Below are 22,160 nucleotides of genomic sequence, written 5' to 3' on the forward strand. Positions count from 1 at the left end.
TGTGGCTTGGGAGCACCATTGGAGATGGAAGATTCATGTCCCACAGCAGGGCTTTGTGAAAGGCCGTAATTGAGGCTGTGTACAGTCCTGTGAATGGGTTTTCCCCCCGCCCCCAAGTCCCGACTGGCTACATTGAAGATTGTAGCCCTTTTGTGGACCAATGAGGATGCCTCACCATTGATGACCTATCTCAGCGGCACCCACTTTCCTGAAGGGGCTCCCAAAGCTCCACAGCTGCCAGTCCTCTAAGTTGGCAGCATCAGGAACCCGTGTGCTGTCCTTAATGGGATGACAAGCAAGGAAGCAACCAATTAGGAGACGACCTCCCAGAAGATTGCGCCACCGGTTTTGCTGCCACCAAGTGTGAGATTGGGAACCCCCCTTGGGTATCAAAGCCTGTGGGAGAATCCTGCCTTTTAACTCTGTTTCTCTCTCTCTCTCTCTCTCTCTCTCTCTCTCTCTCCAGATGCTGCCTGACCTGCTGAGAATTTCCAGCGTTTTTCTGTTTTTGTTGCACCTTGTACAGAATTTGTTTCCTATTTAAACAATGAATAGTCCTGTAGGACAAAGCATTCCAGATAGCTCTGTGGTTCCTTTTTTGGTCAATAGGTGGTAATCCTTGAGTAGAGATGAGAAATGAATTTACAGTTCAGTTTGTCTAGTCACATAGCCCAAGCGTGGGCTGAGACAGACAGAAATTCATTGTCAGATGTTCCTAAAAGATTTGAAACCAACTGACACAAATTGCTGGCTGTTATATACCCGATCAGCTGCAAAGGAAATCCATTGGGATCCTGAATGTGCTGAAAAAGAATATCTCTACGATAAAATGAGAATAGTCTGTAATTTCAATCAGGTTTATTTTTTTTTGCAAAAACAATGTTTTTAAAATTGATTATAGTGTAAGTTTCAACCTTTCATTTATGACATTCAATATTTGATGCATTTTTGCAAGTGCATATATTCTTTGCCATATTTAGTATTTTTTTTTCAACAAGGATCAACCTTGGTAACATTCAAACTGACACATCCCAAGCCAATTCAACAAATCTGTAAAATTATTTTCAAATGAGTCCTAAGTAGTATTATAACTGATTTATAAAAAATAGCTTGGTATTGCACATTTTTTAAAAAGTTGCATATAAACATCTTACTCACACAGTGTAGGACTGTTTACATTTTCAATAAGGTTGACACCTTAGCTTATTCCCCTCTCATAAAACATTACAAGGGGAAAAGGTGAGACCATATATTTTTAAATTATTGCTAATTGGCAAACTAGCAATAAAGACAGCAGAATCCTGTGCAAAAGCATCCTGTGTGCCATTGCTGGTGCGCACTGCCTCATCCCTGAGTGCCCTGCCTTATATTGTTAAATATGTTCCACCCTAGGGCTAAAACATGCTACATCACTGACTGAAAAGAGCGCTTAGTTGGCTGTAGGTCAGTTGGAGTTAGCTGCTGCCAATAAAATGGACGACACATGCCAAGGTTATTTCTGGAACAATACTTTTCCAAAGCAAATGATTCCCAAGTAATTACATTTCTTTTATTGGGTGAATGTTGCAGCCAATTCCATACCCCCACCCCCCCCACATCGAATTTGCTGTTTCAGTTAGAATTTGTGGCTATTTCTTGAGGGGGAGGGAGTTAGATAAGATTTGAGAGGACACATGATTCGGGTGCACATGGTAAGGACCATTATCATGAGAAGATGCAGATGGGTACTCTGGTATGACTAGTAGTACAGCTAGAAACCTTTAGTAAATCATTAATTATAGCCCAGGGGTGTAAACTGTGCAGTGCTTTAAGCACTTTCCCTTGGGTTTTTGAATTAGTCTCATCTCAAACCTGTAAAACTGTATTTTGCCTCAAAACAGTTGGGATAGTTTGTGACATGGACCCAGAGTGCATACAATTCACAACCAAGAACAGACTACCAATGGTGGCCTGTGCGATTTAACTACTGGATATCTCAAAATACTTAATAGCCAAAGAACTACTTTTGAAGTGTAGTCACTGTTATAATGGCAACCAATTTGCATTCAGCAAACACACACAGCACAATGTAATAATGACTATATTTTTTTGTGTGACCTTGATTGAGGGATAAATGTTGGCCAGGACACTGGGGATATCTCCCTTACTCTTCCATGAGATCTTTTACATCCACCCAAGCAGGCAGATACGCCTCACCTGAAATAAGGCACTACCAACAATGCAATGCTCCCTCAGTACTGCACTGGAATGTCAGCCTCAAATTTTGTTCATGCCCTGATGGGACTTGAACCCAGAACCTTGTGATGCGCAGGCAAATGTACTTCCAACTGACCCATGGCCGGGACAGAGTGGTATCTTGGGGTAATCAATATTTGTAATCTCTCAATTTCACGTTACAGGCAGACATGATTGTTTTGTGGACCTGGGACTGGCTACGTTTTACTAAAGCTCTTATCTAAATCAACTGGAAGTACATCAACAGCACCAAGTGATTTCCTACCTGGAATATAATTAGTGTAATCCCACTGATAATGCTAGCTGTACAATGATACCAATAAGAAATTGATTCCCTGCTGTGTAGGCTGCGAAGCTGCCACCATCAAGGAGCGTATCCTTGGGTGACCTAATCTAGTGCTGCCATTGTAGAACCTCTATGACTCCCATGTTAATGAAAACATATTATGGCATGTTGATGCACTTATGTGTAGCTACTGAAAACTGCCTTAGGTGTTTCTAAACTGAGCCAGGTGTCTCAAAGGAGCTGTAGGCTAATAATGAGCCTTTTGAACAAGAAAATATTTCAACTGATTCAAACATCCAAGTGTTAAATTATCCAAATGTGTCAACTTTTAGAAAAGTGAGAACAGTTGGCAATGATATACCTTTTCTCTTGCTGAACTGCAAAGCCTGTCACCAGTCCCCTATATAAAATACCCATATTGACCTTTTCCAATATGGGCAACAGTAGTACTTTGAGGATGATGTTAAAGAGCTTCAAGTCTGATTAAATACAGTCAGTTCGGTTCCTTTCATGAAATTCAGGGGGAAAAAAGTGGAGCATATGAAAAACAGGAATGATGTCACAGGCTTATTCTGTATATAAAGCTTAGGGCTTTGTTTTCCTGAGTTTGTGCGATTATCTTATATTGCATAATGTTGCACGTTCTTTAGCTCTACATCTCATCGATGTGAAGGAAAAGGGGATAAACAGCACACCCTGAAAATCTGACAATATGCCACAGTTGTGCAGTAAGTTGTCATGTTTATCATATGGCCCCAAGGACCACTTTTGGCTGAACTTTTTCCCCTGCTATAAACTCTGGCTGTCTTGCTGCTCAGGCCCCTCCTTAACCTGAATGGCTATATAGCGGATTCAGGAGGTGGGATTCAGTGTGATCTTCTGTTCCTCACCCCTTCAGAGGTAATCAGAGGAGCGCAAGCAGAGTCAGCAGGCCATTGAGTGGGGAAGTGCTGATTCAGACACCTGGCTCATAATCTTTTGTGGGACTGTTAGTCTGCTTGGAGTTCTGGCTCTCAATGAAAGTTTAATTTTATAAATGGCTCTAAAGATTGATTATATGACCCCCATTTTCTCTCTGAAAGATTGAAGGGGCCCACTACAACGGTCACGGGAGTTTTTATCGTCTCGGATTGCACCTCTTTCCAGTCGTTGGTGTGAGCTTGGACATTTGCTCAGTTTTCACATTTATTGCACATTTTAAAAAAATGTTTATCTGGAAAAAAATGCTGATTAGTTACATCCCATACAGATCTTTTCAAACAAATAAATGGTCACACATTGCTCTGTCCAATAGACAACTGAGAGTGTACTGAAAATGACGCACATAAAACTCTCACTCCTGAATGAACCTATTTCTATGGTGTGGACATTATCTCTGCCCTGGAATAGATAAGGATAAGCAAGTACTCCAAATTCTCCCAAGCTGCCCTTTTGTTGTGTGAACCAAGCACAGTGACTGCATTGCGTGAATGAAGAATTCGACTTCAACAGCAATTTGTGAGAGACAGCAGGAGGACATGACTTAAAGCTCAATCAAAGAGGTAGATTTCTCTCAAAGTTAAAAATTCTTCCCATTTAAAAAGTGTTTTCTTTAGAATGTACATGTCAGCGAGGAAAATTCTTTGATTCTGCTACTAGTAGCTGGTTTTCTTACAGCCATTCAATCCCATTTTCCCAAGTTCAGAAATGTCTCGACATCATTCACTAGTTCACTACCTAATGAACAATCCTGTCCTTCAAACAAGTTGTGGCCATGTGGCCAGTACAGTCACTGTCAAAACAAATTCCCTGCCCTGGGATCAATATCCATTTGTAGTTTGCATCGGAAGGACAATCAAATAACAACAGATTCCACTCTATTCTGGGGCATTAAGTGAACATATCAGTGGTTGGTCATCCAATGTGGTTGCAGCACTGGTGCACTGTACAATTTAATTTAATTTAATGGACTGAATTGAATTCCTGTTGACGTGCCAGACTGTTCAGACCAATCAACCAATTAAATCTATTAAAAGTGTAGGATGCGATGGCCAGACTGATCAGTGTGTTTGTTGGGTGATGAAAGAAAATAAGCAGGGTGCTTCATCTGTGCAGTCACTGATGCTGTGACACCCAGCTTATTAAACTGAAGACCAAATAGTCCATATGGCGCATTAAAGTCTTTGACAATTTGCAGACTTATGTGCTGAGCAGTTTTAAAATTGTCAGGTTATATTAAGAGGCCTAATTTATTTTGCCTCTTGATGCTGTTTACACAAGGGCTGATTGTATTAAGTGAACTGAAGATTTCAGAACATATCGTTTTAGGAAAGTGAACAGGAAACAGCTTACCATTTCCTGTCACTAAAATCATATTCCCCACAGCATATGACAAATTATTCACTACAGTCAACTGCTTAACACTGATATCCCAGAAGGTCCAAATGTAGGATGAGCCATTCACAACTCAAAGCCTTCTCCTTGCAGTTAATAATTCTTCCTATTGATCAGAGGAATCAATCAGAAGTGCAAGATTACAATTTCTTTGTTTTGATCTACTTTTCATTCTAAGAGGTCCTTTTTGACATCATGACCTTCTTTTCGCTGCCAATTTCTCTGCTCTCTCTCTCTCAGCTTCTTCAGCTTTTCTCTTCTCTTCTTCCTCTGCTTTCTTTCTCTCCTCTTTCAGTTCCTTGTACCTCCACTGGGGTAGTTCCAGGAAGTTTCCGCCCTTCTTCACACTGCTCTTTCGCTGCACTCTCTCAGGCTCATAGGTTGGGGTGGGTGCTTTGAACACGCGCACCTTGGGCACCACGACTCCAGGTTGCACACTGCTCAACTTCATCAAGCTCAAGGGTATCAGGCTACCCCTCCTGGAGGAAGCGCCTGTCGTGTGTTTGGAGAGAGAAGTTAGCGGTGGCAAGCTGGCTCTCCTTTCTTTCCTTTTTGGGACCACGACAAGCTGAGAGTTCTGAAATAATTTTTGGTGTTTAGTATACTTCTTGAATGGAGCTTTCACTTCCTGCTTCCTCAGGATCTCCTGCACCGTGAACCTCCTCTCTCCCACACAAGGGGGGTCGCTCGGGCAAACTGTCCTGCATCCAGTGGCAACAAAAGGGCTACAAATTGCAGTGGTCATCCTGACCATGTGGTCCATGGGCCCATCTTCTTCTGGATCACGAGGAAAGTTGATGGTCAAGGCTGACGTGATACTCTCACAGATTTTTTCCAAACAGCTCTTGGGCTCATTGGCTTTGGCTACGAGTTCTTTCAATTTTGGCCACTCGGGCTTATACCTGTCACTGAATTGGACAGGACAAGGCTTGGCCAGGAGTTTGCGCATAAGAAAGATAGTTCCGTACCGCCCCGTAAACTGTGCCCACTGTTCTGGGGTAAAACCCCTTCCGGGATCCCTGGCATTAATATCTGCACCTAGAGAGAAAACATATATGAATATAATGTATTTCTTCTACTTTTGGAATTTAACATCATTACCTAAAATAAAGTATCTCACAGAAGGAAGTCCAACTGTAATTAGTTATTATCTAGAATTAAGTGTCAGGCCTGGCTCAATGATGTGTAATGGAAAATGTGAAATTGTCCACTTTGGCAGGAAGAATTGAAAAGCAGTTTACTATTTAAATGGAGAAAGATTGCAAAACTCAGTGGTACCAAAAGCAGTTAGTATGCAGGTACAGCGTATGATTAGGAAGGCAAATGGAATGTTGGTGTTTTCTGCAAGGGGATTGGAATAGAGAAGTAGGGAAGTTTCGCCGCTGCTGTTCAGGGCCTTGGTGAGACTATATCTGGAATACCGTGTACAGTTTTGGTCTCATTTTAAAAAGATATAATTGCATTAGAAGCAGTTCAGAGAAGGTTCACTTGACTCATTCCAGGGGTGAAGGGCTGATCTTATGGAGGAAGGTTGAACAGGCTGGGCCTAGACCGATTGGAGTTTAGAAGAATGAGAGGTGATCTTATTGAAACATGTAAGACTTTGAGGGGACTGGAGGATGTTTCCTCTTGTGTGGTGGCGGGGTGGGGTGTGTGCGGTGGGGGGACACAGGCTTTAGGACACAGTTTAAAAATAAGAGGTCTCCCTTTTAAGACAGAGATGAGGACATTTTTTTTTCTCTCAGAGAGTTGTTAGTCTTTGGAATTCTCTTCCCCAGAAAACAGTCTACACTGTGTCATTGAATTTATTCAAGGCTGAGCAAGATAGATTATTAATAGACAAGGGAGTCAAGGGTTATGGGGGAGGGTGGAATTGGGACCACAATCAGATCAGCGATGATCTTATCGAATGGCAGAGCAAGCTTGAAGGGCTGAGTGGCCTGATCCTGTTCCTAAGTCTTATATTCCTATGGCCAGGTCCTCTTACGATTGACCTAGATGCCACAACACCAGAGTGCAGCCTAATACTACAATCAAAGTAATTTGCCCAGATTGCACTTAATGATCCTCATTCTAGCAGAAGGCAATGGAAGGTTCTAAAAAATCAATAGGACTTCTTTAAACAAAGTCAGAATGGAATCTGACCTTAGAGTTTCTGAGAAAAAAATTATTAGTGTAAACTAACCAAATTTGCTTGTTTAATAGGAGGCAAAGTTTTGGTCCCTGATCAATAACTCAGATCATGAGTAAGTAAACCATGCACAAAATTCTGTGGGATATTCCACTTGTACTGTGAGAAAAGGTGACATTTCTGTTACTGATTGGGATTGGTAGAGTTAGATAAATGGAATGACAGAGCAGCAGTGTGAACCCAAGCGTCAGTCCAGCTCATTGTCCAACCATCATTAGTTCAGGCCCACTCGAATTTCCATCCCTACGCAACTGAGCTGCCCAAACTCAGTTCACATCCATGGACCGAGCGGTCGCTATCTGTGCTGGTTCTGTAACAATTCATTTTCAGCTTGGCAGCCCAGCCTAGATCAGAAACCAGGTTGCCTACTGACATTGATGTGCTAAATGGACATTATCTATCAGTGGGTCGTTGGGTCAACATCCTGGAACTCCCTACCTAACAGAATTGTGGGAGCACCTTCACCACATGGTTTAAAAAGATAGATTATCACCAGCACCTTCTCAAGGGCAGCTAGGGGTGGATAATAAATGTCACTCTTTTCAGCAACTCCAATATTTCCAAAATGAATTTTTAAAAAAGTTTTAGTCAGTGGCTAAATATTCATTTTCTATTAAATTCCATGCCTACTGATGTTGTTTTATTGAGGCTTTCTGTAACACATTAACACAGCATAATATTTTCCTTTCAAATTGGCCTATGTGGAAGTCAGTTAGCTCAGTTGGTTAGATTGCTAGAGTATAGTGCAGAATGATGCCCATGGTACAGGTTCAATCCCCATACAGGCTGTGGTAGTTCATGGAAGCCTGCCTCCTTACCTTGTCCTATGCTTGTTGTGAAGCAGTTATACAGCCCCTCAAGATGCATAACTACTGAGATGCCATTGGTGCCTTGTGGACAATGGCTAACTACCTAATTGGCCTGTACAAATCTCTGAACTCAAGATGAAGCCATTGGAAATTTATGATCCCTTCGCAAAATTCATTAGCAGTGCTACCCATGAGGTAGTGCAATGTGTTGAACACCAGTTTCTTGCTCAACTACAATGGTAGGGCATGAGTCTTAAGTATCTCCCTCCACAGATTTTGGTTATGCTATTGTAAGGAGTGGCCAAACCTAAGGTTAAGGAACTTTCAATGGAAAAGGAAAGTGGGAAAAATAATTGATACCCCCTCTAACACAGCACCCAGCTGAGAAGTACCTGTTTCAAGTGAAATTACCATGTATTGCCATACACCAGAATTTCAAAGCTGCTTTGGCACATCACTCTGCAAGCTGATGTGATTGCTTGAAATTTATGCCAATGAACGGCTTTTTTGTGGTCCAAAAACTAAACTGAGATTGAAGGTTCAAGAACCATGCCAGAGGGAGCTGTTCTACTGGGAGCTTCACTTGCTGTTGCTCATTTAATGCCTCTGTCAGCTCACACCTTACAGACATTATCCATGCTAAAATACTGCAGAGGATTATATGGTACCTGCCTAGCACCTGGGATTAGAATCATAGAGCAAAGAAGGTAGCAATTTGTGTCATTATGCCGCTGCCTGATTTTTGAAATGAACCCCACTCCCCTGCTCTTTCCCCATTGCCCTGCAAATTCTTCCTTTTCAAGTATGTATCCAATTGTCTTTTGAAAGCTACTACTGAATAAATTTCCATCTTAGTTTCAGGCATTGCTTTCCAGATCATAAATGACTGCATTAAAAAATTCTCCTTACCGCTTTGGTTCTTTTATCAATTATTTTAAATGTGTCCTCTAGTTACTGATCGTCCCACTTGTGGAAACAATTTCTTACTCTATCAAAATCTTTCAGGATTTTGAACCCCTCCATTAATTCCCTCCTTAACCTTTGATCTAAAGACAACAATCCCAACTTCTCTGATCCCTCCACAACTGAAGTTCCTCATCACTAGTACCAGTCTAGGATCCCCTCTGCATTCTCTCCAAGGACTTGACATCCGTCATTGAGTATTTTCAAGATAGAGATACATTTCTAGATATTAAAAATATCAAGGGAGATGGGGATAGTGTAGGAAAATGACATTGTGGTAGAAGATCAGCAATGATCTAGTTGAATGGTGGAGATGGTAGAGCAGGCTCAAGGGGCTGATTGGCCTACTGCAGCTCCTATTTCCTATGTTCCTAAAGTGTGGTGCCCAGAATTTAACACAACACTCAATGTAAAATTAACCAATTTGTTACAAATTGTGCAACCAATAGAACTTAAATTCTTAGCCCTACGCTCTACTTATTTAGTTTAATAGTAACATGGCCCAAAAAGCAGTTAAAGCCTATTCTCTTATTACCTCAGCGTAGACAAGGGATCAACTGTATTGTTACTGTGTTACAGAAGGTCTCAATAGAACATCGCCAACAGCGGGCACGGAATTCATTGGAAAGTAAAAGTTTAGCATAACTTATTCGTTTTGTACTCTATTCCCCTATAGGGAGTAGGTCTCAGTGTGCACAAACAAATGTTTCAGCAAAAGCAAAGCATTTCAGTAGATTGCAATAGAACTCATTTGCTTCTGTGATCTAAATTTTAATCCACCAGAGAATGATGGGATGCGTTTCATAACATTGACTATGAGAAAGAAAGAACATGCATTTATGGAACTTTCACAAACACAGGATGTGTTAAAGCACTTTGCAGTCAACAAAGTACTTTTCAAAGTGAAGTACCTGTTGTACCGTAGGAATCACAGCAGCTAATTTGTTCAGCAAGGTCTCATGAAGGGCAAGATGATAATGGTGATAATGACATGATCATTTGTTTTCACCAAGTTGATTGAGGAACAATTATTGGCCAGGACACCAGGGATAACTCTCCTGCTCTTTATCAGTGGTTTTCAACCTTTTTTCATTAAGGAGCCCTATAATATATTGTGAAACTCTGTGGAACCCCAACCCCCTCTCCTTCCTACCCTCCTGCTGTGTGTGTATATATATATATATATATATATATATATATCTATATCTAAAACAAAAATGAAAACTAAGTAAAACACTATTGAATGAATTAATGATTATTTTTCATTAAATGTAAGAACAATATATCTTTAAAAATTGAAAGCTATGGTACAATTTTCAAATGGCCTGAAAATTAGGGTGCTCCATAAACCCAGGGAACCCTGGTTGAAAAACACTGTCCTATTTATAAGGCCCAGGATCCCGTATGCTTTGTAAACTCCTGATTAACTTGACCTCCCACCTTCAACGGGGATTATACTGGGAACTGGGGCAAGATGCGTCATCAATGAAATCGTAGGTACCTACCCGCCAACATCAGGGCTCTGACACAATCCGTTTTCCCTTGCATGCTTGCTTTCATCAGCGGAGTGAACCCATGGACGTTTCTCTTCTCGATGTCAATTCCGGGAAAATAATTCAACAAGTGATTTGTGATCGTAATGTGTCCTGCAAAAAAGGTATGGTGCAATAGTGCTTAGAGACTGCAAATCAAACAGAAACAGCCACATACAGGGGAGAAGGTCTCTGTGCACAAACAAATATTTCAGCAAAAGCAAAGCATTTCAGTAGATTGCAATAGAACTCATTTGCTTCTGTGATCTAAATTTTAATCCACCAGAGAATGATGGGATGCGTTTCGTAACATTGACTATGAGAAAGAAAGAACATGCATTTATGGAACTTTCACAAACATAGGATGTGTTAAAGCACTTTGCAGTCAACAAAATACTTTTCAAAGTGAAGTACCTGTTGTACCGTAGGAATCACAGCAGCTAATTTGTTCAGCAAGGTCTCATGAAGGGCAAGATGATAATGGTGATAATGGCATGATCATTTGTTTTCACCAAGTTGATTGAGAAACAATTATTGGCCAGGACACCAGGGATAACTCTCCTGCTCTTTATCAAATTAGTGCCATGCATTTCTTTACACCCACCTGAGGCCATGACACTGGGACATATACGTAGTTCAATTTGGAAAGGCAAAATTTACAGAGTGTATCTTCCTCCATTTTCTAACGTGAGTGAATGAAAATCAGCACGAGTGTAGAAGGTGAAAAAAATCCACTTTACAGTTTCCACTTTATCACCAATATCAATGAAAATGTGGAAAAAATATCTCCCCCGTTCCTCAAGGGCATAGATCCAGAGCACAATGTTGTCTGTATTTCAGATTTGATTCACATTAAGTTGCCACACCCACAGGTTGGCATGGCAAGCTTCTGCCAATTACACCCAAGCAGAAGGGTTTACCACATTAAACCCAGGTTCTTCAGCGCAGAGGCTTCCATAGTCATATGAATCCAGTGTTAATCACCTGACTTAAAGGGATATATAGTTGCAGCCTGACCTAGGTATGGTTATTTTCCTGCTTCTGCTGCAATTTAACTTGCTTTAAATACAGTTAGAATTAGTCTAAACTCATCAGTTGATCTGCCTTTGGTAATCATGGACCTGTGACCAGCCATCAATTAAAGCCACTTGGCTGTGTCCTCTGCTGCAGTAATTGGTTAATTGAAGACCGCCGTGACCAGCAATTAATTGAAGCCGATTACAAAGTAAGGCCAAGATCTTTATTTGAATAATGGTATAGTTCCTGGCAATTCCACTGCTCTTTGTGATGCTGGAGCATGTAGTGTATCAGCCATAAGTCGATTACGCTTTTCAACTGTGTTGATTCATGGAAGATGTCACACTTGGACTTAATACTAACGAGTTCCTGCAGAAACCTGGGTGTAATTTATCCATGGCAAAACCGATGCAACATCCAGCGCATTCTGCCAATTGCATCCCTATCGGAAACCCCAACGTCATGTTGACGTTGTGAAACCTGTCTGCTATTAAGGGGCAGCTCACTTACTCTTTTGTCTGGTCAAATCATTTGGACCACAACTCAGGCCCATCACAATTTGTTTCTGATTTCCTATAATCTATCTCGGCGGGTGAAGCTATCCTATTAAATTCTCCACCTATACCCCTTCCTGATGACTGCACATTGCCCACTGCCCTTGGGAGCCCAGGCTTTCCTCTGTTCTAGTGAGACCGTGTGTTGTACTCACATCATCATAGAATAGAAAACAATCCAAGCAACAGGCATGTGTTTCACAGTTCAAGTAGAAACATTTATCCCTTTTTCAGTTTTTATGTTGAGCCTCTATATTTTTATATCCTTTCTTATAAATCAATATAACTCCTTTGTAGATATGTAGATTTACACATAGCAATAGACTTATTTTAAGTGAATTGCTAAAAGAACCAGGGGATGTGAGGAGAGTTTTTTTTAAACAGCCTGTTGTTATGATCCTGAACACACTGCCAAAATGGCTGGTGGGAGCAAGGTCAGCAGTAACTTTCAAAAGGGAGCTGGACGTGGTCTTGAAAAGGTAAAAAAATGTGCTGGGCTATCGGGAATGTGCGGGTGAGTGGCACCAATTGGATGAGCTCTTTCAAAGAGCCAACACAGCATGATGGGCTGACTGGCCTCCTGCAGCACTGTAAGATTCCATGATACCTATAGGTGGGTGGATGGATTATCGTAGAGAGAATGTTGAAATTCCATCATAAATTATAACGTATAAAACTAGTTATGGGAAGGTACTTATTGCATTGTTCTAAATGATTGGGCTATTGCCTCTTCATAAGTAATAGGTAAGAGGTTAGCAAACCGCAAATACTTTGATTTCAATGGTAACAGCTTTTTTGCTGCTTTTATTCACTGTAGTGCTTTGCGACCGAGAACTTCATGCGTTATCTGCTAACCGTACAGAAATTCATCTTCCTGTCGGCACTTTGATTTTATGTAAACTGGCAATAAAAACTGAGAAGGAATGTGAAGCTGACAATTGCGCTGATAAAACCAACAGCAGTAGGGGTGATGACTTTGGATTGAAGGATAATGTTAATCCTGCAAACAGGCACTGCAGTGTCATCATTTTCTGTCCTTCAGCAGTTGGCTGGTTTCTATTCCCAGGAATGTCTTTCCCTTCCTTCCCTCCCGAGGGATTATAGAGCCATGACAAGCTGTTCCTTGTGGGTTCTGTTTTCGTAGAAAAAGCATAGAGGGCTACCAGATTGCTCCCGAGGGTAAGAAGTCAGGAGTGAATGGATCAACCAGGGGACGAAGTGAGAGTGAGCGTGTCCCCTGTGTAAAAGAGTGAGGAGTACTGTAACCATGTTCTGGGGCCTTGTGTTGTATTCTCAGTGACAGAGCAAAGGTGCTTTTGCACCATAAATCCAGTTTAATGTACAATTCAAAAGGGGTTATCTAGACTAGTCAATCTTCTGTCACATTGTGTAAGCACAGTCAAGATAGAATATTAAGTGGGGTAAGAAGTCAGGGAAAAGTTGAACAAGGGTGATTCAATCATTCAATCTGTCCTGATTTTTACACTTCTATCACAAATTCCCATGTTCACGTTTATTGTGGAAATTGCCCATGTAAACTTGTCACGTGTTAATTAAACCCTCCATTGAGTACCATAGTTCATAATATCTTTCTCTAAAGGTGGTGCCTTTGGAATATTTATGCTGCAGAATATTCCAATATATTTTCGAACTGTTAATTGAAATTCCATTTGAATTGTAATCAATGGCATGTTTAAATCATATTTGAATAGATAAAGCACCACTAATGAATTCTATACACAGGGGTTTCAGCAACTAATGAGTCAACAAAGGGCAATCGCCAGTGTGGCAAAGCTTTACCAATTTGCAACAGCTTGTTTGGGGTTGGGGATGTGGTGATACATCAGTAGAATCATTAAGATCCTGCTCTGTCATATCCAGGCTGATTCAATCAAATCCAGTTTCCAACCAGTTCACTGGCCCTGCGGTATTAGCGCTTGTGACACAAGGCAGGCTCGAGGCTCATTTCCTTGGAAAATTCTGCCACATTTCAGAAAGCGTCCAAACTCACTCTGGATGGACCTGTCTGAAGGCTCAGTACAATTGTATTGGCTTGTGTGGGGTATTAAGATTGGCCTTTCCAGAGACTAGAGCACAAAATCAAGGCTGAGACTCCAGTGCAGTACTAAGGGAAGCTGTACTATTGAGGCTGCTCTCTTTTGGATGAGGCATTAAACTGAAACCCCCATCTACTCTCTCAGGTGGATGTAAAAGATCTCAAGGCACTATTTTGAGCAGGGGAGTTCTCCCCATTGTCCTGATCAATATTTATTGGTCAGGGGAACTGGGGATGGCGTAATGGTATTGTCACTGGACTAGTAATCCAGAAACGCAGGATTTGAATTCTACCACAGCAGATGATGGAATTTGAATTCAATAAAAATCTGGAATTAAAAGTCTAATGATGACCATGAAACCACCATTGTTGATTGTTGTAAAAACCCATCTAGCTCACTAATAGGGAAGGAAACCTGCTGTCCTTACCTGGTCTGGCCTACATGTGACTCCATGAACCACAGAAATGTGGTTGATTTTTAAATGCCCTCTGAACAGTTAGGAATGGGCAATAAATGCTGGCCTAGCCAGTGACGCCCACATCCCATGAATAAAAAAAAAATTAACACTTAAAATAGATGAGCTGATCATTACCACTTTGCTGTTTGTGGAGCCTTGCTGTGCACAAATTGGCTACTGCTTCTCCTACATTATAACATTGACTACCATTTCAAAAGTACTTCATTCTTAAGTGTTTTTGGGATGGCTTGCTATATAAATGTAAGTCTTTCCTTTCCTTTGAAATTTGGCACTGTACCGACTTGGGTTTTGTTAAATGTAAGGTACATAATTCAAGTAAAGTGTAGTCTTTTTTTGCTGCAGAAGTCAGTATTCTACATTGTCCCTTGGTACAAATGTCCTCAGCCTTGGATTTGGGACCCCTCTGGGCACCACGTGAAGATTTCAAGGGGTTCGCCAGAGGCTCCCTGTCTCTACCAAACAGACAATTTAAACTAAATTTAATGCTGATCCTCGAAGGCTACATTATCCAGAGCACAGAGTTTTACCATCATCACTCGACACCAACAAGGTATCACTTCAGTCCCCAGTTCCGGCCCTGTACAGGGTATCAGGAACCAGAAACCACTGTTTTGTCCCAGAGGCTTATGGTCATTGGTCCAGAACCATATCGTCAAAGCGACAGGTCACAGCAGGAACACTTTTGTTAGGCCTGCTCATAACAGCCAACACCATTGGTCTCTTCAGCACCCTATCAACTCCAGTGACAGTCTACCATCCTCAGTGATAGTCTACCCACCTTAGTCACAGTTTACCAACCAGTCAGAGATCACCAACCACAAAGTGACACTGACTCCCAAATCATGGAGGAATGCAAGCATTCCTCCCTGTTCGCATTCTCTCTCTCCCAGTTCCTCCTTCATTCTCTTTCTCTGTCCCATTTCCTCCTGTTCACATTGTGCGGAATTTTCCATGCCCATGACTTTGGGCGTGTTTGGCAGTGTGAGCAGACAATATGGCGAGAAGCCCAAAAATCGGTTTCACGCTATCATAAAACCAGTTTGCAATCATCCGCTCTGCCCGTCAGCGGCAGGCCGTGTTTCCCGCCGTTGGATGTCAGGGACCTCAGAAACATCTGTATATCATTATAAGCCCAGATCACCGGAATCATCCCTCCATGCTGGATCATCTGAGCAGGCCGACATGTTTCACAACTGTACATAAGCAATGCGCACCGGGCGAGCTGCACTTCACTCGGGACTTCAAGGTTTATTTGCCTACCTCGCTTCGGGCAGCACTTTCAGGCTTCAGCACCAGACTTTGCAGGCAGCGCCACATCACTTTTAGGGGGCCTCACGGCAGGTCTCTACCTACCAGATCAGCAAAAAGGTGAGGGTGGCTTTTCAACAGCTGCAGGGCTTGCTTGGGAAGGGGAAGAAGTGACTCCAGGCAAGGGAAGAGGCTGCAGGGCGAGAGCTGTACTAAGCAAAGGAGGGTAACTCAGGGTGTGTGGGGGGGCACAAGTTGATCTGTGCAAGTGCCCTCAAGATGGAGAGGGCTGAGGAGGCAGCTGAAGCCTGATGGAGATGTGAGGGTGTGCATGAGAGAAGTGAGTGGTGATGTCCCTTGAGCTAGCAGTGAGAGAGATGCCAGTGAATGTGTGATAAGCTTGAGTGTGTGAGTTTAGAGTGATGAGATGGTTGCCTTACCCTGTCGGCATGGATGAAATCATTCATCCTCTTTCTGGCCAAACTCTTCTGAGCAGCATTGGCACTGAGCACCACTGCCATCACCTCCCAAGCCAAAGTGGTAATGTTGCTGTCCCTACTGCGGTCAGAGTGGTGATAGAGGACATCACGGCGGGCCTCCACAGCATCCAAAAGGCGCTCGAGGGACACCACACTAAACTATTATTGTCTTTCAGGGCCATGTCCTCTTGGCAGCAGTCCTGTGCTGGAAACACTGAAAGGTGTGCATGCTGCTGCACTTTAAATGTGACACCCTGCATGATGATGCGGTGAGGTGACAGTGTGGTAGGGGTATAGGAGGACCCCTGCCATTAAAATGGCGTGTTTTCCAAAAATGTGTGATTAATGAGGCAGGATTAGGATGATACGGCATGAATAGCTGCCATTGTGGCTGGCAGGTAAAATATCCAATTCCCCACAAGTGCAAATCTGGGATGTTTCCGCCCATTGTCTCTCTCTATCCTGTTTCATCCCTGGTCACATTTCCTCTCTGTCCCGCTTCCTCCCTGCTCACATTCTCCCTCTCTGTCCCGCATCTTCCCTGTTCACATTCTCCCTGTTTGTCCTGCTTCTTCCCTGTTCACATTCTCCCTCTCTATCCCACTTCTCCCTGCTCACATTATCCCTCTCTATCCCACTTTTTCCCTGCTCACATTCTCCCTCTCTATCCCACTTCTTCCCTGCTCACATTATCCCTCTCTATCCCACTTCTTCCCTGCTCACATTATCCCTCTCTATCCCACTTCTTCACTGCTCACGTTGTCCCTCTCTATCCCACTTCTTCCCTGCTCACATTCTCCCTCTCTATCCCGCTTCCTCCGTGCTCACATTCTCCCTCTCTATCCCGCTTCCTCCGTGCTCACATTCTCCCTGTTTGTCCTGCTTCTTCCCTGTTCACATTCTCCCTCTCTATCACACTTCTCCCTGTTCACATTCTCCCTGTTTATCCTGCTTCTTCCCTGTTCACATTCTCCCTCTCTATCACACTTCTCCCTGTTCACATTCTCCCTGTTTGTCCTGCTCCTTCCCTGTTCACATTCTCTCTCTCTATCCCACTTCTTCCCTGCTCACGTTGTCCCTCTCTGTCCTGCTTCTTCCCTGTTCACATTCTCTCTTTATCCCACTTCTTCCCTGCTCACGTTGTCCCTCTCTGTCCTGCTTCTTCCCTGTTCACATTCTCCCTCTCTATTCCACTTCTTCCCTGTTTACATTCTCCCTCTCTATTCCACTTCTCCCTGCTCACATTCTCTCTATCCCACTTCTCCCTGTTCACATTCTCTCTCTCTATCCCACTTTCTCCCTGTTCACATGCTCTCTCTGTCCCACTTCTTCCCTGTTCACATTCTCCCTCTCTATCCCATTTCTCCCTGCTCACATTATCCCTCTCTATCCCACTTCTTCCCTGTTCACATTCTCCCTCTCTATCCCACTTGCTCCCTGTTCACATTCTCTCTCTATTCCAATTCCTCCCTGTTCACATTCACTCTCTCTCTATCCCACTGCTTCCCTGTTCACATTCTCTCTCTCTCTCTATTCCACTTCTTCCCTGCTCACATTCTCTCTCGCTATCCCACTTCTCCCTGCTCACATTCTCTCTCTCTATCCCACTTCTTCCCTGTTCACATTCTCTCTCTATCCCACTTCTCCCTGCTCACATTCTCTCTCTCTATCCCACTTCTTCCCTGTTCACATTCTCTCTCTATTCCACTTCTTCCCTGTTCACATTCTCCCTCTCTGTCCCACTTCTTCCCTGTTCACATTCTCTCTCTCTCTATTCCACTTCCTCCCTGTTCACATTCTCTCTCTCTATCCCACTTCTCCCTGCTCATATTCTCTCTCTCTATCCCACTTCTTCCCTGTTCACATTCTCTCTCTCTCTATTCCACTTCCCTCTCTCTCTATTCCACTTCCTCCGTGTTCACATTCTCTCTCTATCCCACTTCTCCCTGCTTACATTCTCCCTCTCTATTCCACTTCCTCCCTGTTCACATTCTCTCTCTCTCTATCCCACTTCTTCCCTGTTCACATTCTCTCTCTCTCTATTCCACTTCCTCCTTGCTCATATTCTCCCTCTCTAGCCCACTTCTTCCCTGCTCACATTCTCTCTCTCTAGCCCACTTCCTCCCTGTTCACATTCTCTCTCTCTATTCCACTTCCTCCCTGTTTACATGCTCTCTCTCTCTCTGATCCACTTCCTCCATGTTCATATTCTCCCTCTCTATCCCCCTTCCTCCCTGTTCACATTCTCTCTCTCTAGCCCACTTCCTCCCTGTTCACATTCTCTCTCTGTTCCACTTCCTCCCTGTTCACATTCTCTCTCTCTCTATTCCACTTCCTCCCTGTTTACATTCTCTCCCTCTCTATCCCACTTCTTCCCTGTTCACATTCTCTCTCTCTATCCCATCTCTCCCTGTTCACATTCTCTCTCTCTCTATTCCACTTCCTCCTGGCTCAGATTCTCCCTCTCTAGCCCACTTCCTCCCTGTTCACATTCTCTCTCTCTATTCCACTTCCTACCTGTTCACATTCTCTCTCACTATCCCACGTCTCCCTGTTCACATTCTCTCTCTCTATTCCACTTCCTCCTTGCTCACATTCTCCCTCTCTAGCCCACTTCTTCCCTGTTCACATTCTCCCTCTCTAGCCCACTTCCTCCCTGCTCACATTCTCCCTCTCTAGCCCACATCCTCCCTGTTCACATTCTCTCTCTATTCCACTTCCTCCCTGTTTACATTCTCTCTCTCTCTATTTCACTTCTTCCTTGTTCACATTCTCTCTCTCTATCCCACTTCTCCCTGTTCACATTCTCTCTCTCTCTATTCCACTTCGTCCCTGTTCACATTCTCTCTCTGTTCCACTTCCTCCCTGTTTACATTCTCTCACTCTCTATCCCCTTCTTCCCTGTTCACATTCTCTCTCTCTATCCCACTTCTCCCTGTTCACATTCTCTCTCTCTCTATTCCACTTCCTCCCTGCTCACATTCTCCCTCTCTAGCCCACATCCTCCCTGTTCACATTCTCTCTCTATTCCACTTCCTCCCTGTTTACATTCTCTCTCTCTCTATTTCACTTCTTCCTTGTTCACATTCTCTCTCTCTCTATCCCACTTCTCCCTGTTCACATTCTCTCTCTCTCTATTCCACTTCCTCCCTGTTCACATTCTCTCTCTGTTCCACTTCCTCCCTGTTTACATTCTCTCACTCTCTATCCCCTTCTTCCCTGTTCACATTCTCTCTCTCTATCCCACTTCTCCCTGTTCACATTCTCTCTCTCTCTATTCCACTTCCTCCCTGTTCACATTCTCTCTCTCTCTATTCCACTTCTTCCCTGTTCGCATTCTCTCTCTCTATCCCACTTCTCCCTGTTCACATTCTCTCTCTCTCTATTCCACTTCCTCCTTGCTCACATTCTCCCCCTCTAGCCCACTTCCTCCCTGTTCACATTCTCTCTCTCTCTATTCCACTTCCTCCCTGTTCACATTCTCTCTCTATCTATTCCACTTCCTCCCTGTTCACATTCTCTCTCTCTCTATTCCACTTCTTCCCTTTTCGCATTCTCTCTCTCTATCCCCCTTCCTCCCTGTTCACATTCTCTCTCTCTATTCCACTTCCTCCCTGTTTATATTCTCTCCCTCTCTATCCCACTTCTTCCCTGTTCACATTCTCTCTCTCTATCCCACTTCTCCCTGTTCACATTCTCTCTCTCTCTATTCCACTTCCTCCCTGTTCACATTCTCTCTCACTCTATTCCACTTCATCCCTGTTCACATTCTCTCTCTCTATCCCACTTCTCCCTGTTCACATTCTCTCTCTCTATCCCACTTCCTCCCTGTTCACATTCTCTCTCTATTCCACTTCCTCCCTGTTTACATTCTCTCTCTCTCTATCCCCCTTCCTCCCTGTTCACATTCTCTCTCTCTCTATTCCACTTCCTCCCTGTTCACATTCTCTCTCTGTTCCACTTCCTCCCTGTTCACATTCTCTCTCTCTCTATTCCACTTCCTCCCTGTTTACATTCTCTCCCTCTCTATCCCACTTCTTCCCTGTTCACATTCTCTCTCTCTATCCCACCTCCCTGTTCACATTCTCTCTCTCTCTATTCCATTTCTTCCCTGTTCACATTCTCTCTCTCTCTATTTCACTTCTTCCCTGTTCACATTCTCTCTCTCTATCCCACTTCTCCCTGTTCACAATCTCTCTCTCTATTCCACTTCTTCCCTGTTCGCATTCTCTCTCTATCCCACTTCTCCCTGTTCACATTCTCTCTCTCTATTCCACTTCCTCCCTATTCACATTCTCTCTCTGTTCCACTTCCTCCCTGTTCACATTCTCTCTCTATCTATTCCACTTCCTCCCTGTTTACATTCTCTCTCTCTCTATTTCACTTCTTCCCTGTTCACATTCTCTCTCTCTATCCCACTTCCTCCCTGTTCACATTCTCTCTCTCTATCAGACTTCCTCCCTGTTCACATTCTCTCTCTCTATTCCACTTCCTCCCTGTTCACATTCTCTCTCTGTTCCACTTCCTCCCTGTTCACATTCTCTCTCTCTCTATTCCACTTCCTCCCTGTTTACATTCTCTCCCTCTCTATCCCACTTCTTCCCTGTTCACATTCTCTCTCTCTATCCCACTTCTCCCTGTTCACATTCTCCCTCTCTATCACACTTCTCCCTGTTCACATTCTCCCTGTTTGTCCTGCTCCTTCCCTGTTCACATTCTCTCTCTCTATCCCACTTCTTCCCTGCTCACGTTGTCCCTCTCTGTCCTGCTTCTTCCCTGTTCACATTCTCTCTTTATCCCACTTCTTCCCTGCTCACGTTGTCCCTCTCTGTCCTGCTTCTTCCCTGTTCACATTCTCCCTCTCTATTCCACTTCTTCCCTGTTTACATTCTCCCTCTCTATTCCACTTCTCCCTGCTCACATTCTCTCTATCCCACTTCTCCCTGTTCACATTCTCTCTCTCTATCCCACTTTCTCCCTGTTCACATGCTCTCTCTGTCCCACTTCTTCCCTGTTCACATTCTCCCTCTCTATCCCATTTCTCCCTGCTCACATTATCCCTCTCTATCCCACTTCTTCCCTGTTCACATTCTCCCTCTCTATCCCACTTGCTCCCTGTTCACATTCTCTCTCTATTCCAATTCCTCCCTGTTCACATTCACTCTCTCTCTATCCCACTGCTTCCCTGTTCACATTCTCTCTCTCTCTCTATTCCACTTCTTCCCTGCTCACATTCTCTCTCGCTATCCCACTTCTCCCTGCTCACATTCTCTCTCTCTATCCCACTTCTTCCCTGTTCACATTCTCTCTCTATCCCACTTCTCCCTGCTCACATTCTCTCTCTCTATCCCACTTCTTCCCTGTTCACATTCTCTCTCTATTCCACTTCTTCCCTGTTCACATTCTCCCTCTCTGTCCCACTTCTTCCCTGTTCACATTCTCTCTCTCTCTATTCCACTTCCTCCCTGTTCACATTCTCTCTCTCTATCCCACTTCTCCCTGCTCATATTCTCTCTCTCTATCCCACTTCTTCCCTGTTCACATTCTCTCTCTCTCTATTCCACTTCCCTCTCTCTCTATTCCACTTCCTCCGTGTTCACATTCTCTCTCTATCCCACTTCTCCCTGCTTACATTCTCCCTCTCTATTCCACTTCCTCCCTGTTCACATTCTCTCTCTCTCTATCCCACTTCTTCCCTGTTCACATTCTCTCTCTCTCTATTCCACTTCCTCCTTGCTCATATTCTCCCTCTCTAGCCCACTTCTTCCCTGCTCACATTCTCTCTCTCTAGCCCACTTCCTCCCTGTTCACATTCTCTCTCTCTATTCCACTTCCTCCCTGTTTACATGCTCTCTCTCTCTCTGATCCACTTCCTCCATGTTCATATTCTCCCTCTCTATCCCCCTTCCTCCCTGTTCACATTCTCTCTCTCTAGCCC

General features: G+C 43.5%; 1 protein-coding gene across 1 annotated transcript in view; it reads right to left on the reverse strand.

Moving 5' to 3' along the window:
- Positions 1 to 4,937: 4,937 nt before the first annotated feature.
- Positions 4,938 to 22,160, reverse strand: part of ankrd33ba (ankyrin repeat domain 33ba) — a 55,537-nt gene continuing 38,314 nt past the window's right edge. Inside the window, exons 2-3 of the mRNA XM_041184431.1 lie at positions 10,363 to 10,503; positions 4,938 to 5,932 (exon numbers count right to left, since the gene is read on the reverse strand). Of these exons, the coding sequence (XP_041040365.1) occupies positions 5,088 to 5,932; positions 10,363 to 10,503 (986 nt within the window). The 3' untranslated portion in view covers positions 4,938 to 5,087. The remainder of the gene's footprint in view (positions 5,933 to 10,362; positions 10,504 to 22,160) is intronic.

The sequence above is a fragment of the Carcharodon carcharias genome, chromosome 3 (assembly GCF_017639515.1).
Source record: "Carcharodon carcharias isolate sCarCar2 chromosome 3, sCarCar2.pri, whole genome shotgun sequence".
Lineage (NCBI taxonomy): Eukaryota > Metazoa > Chordata > Chondrichthyes > Lamniformes > Lamnidae > Carcharodon > Carcharodon carcharias.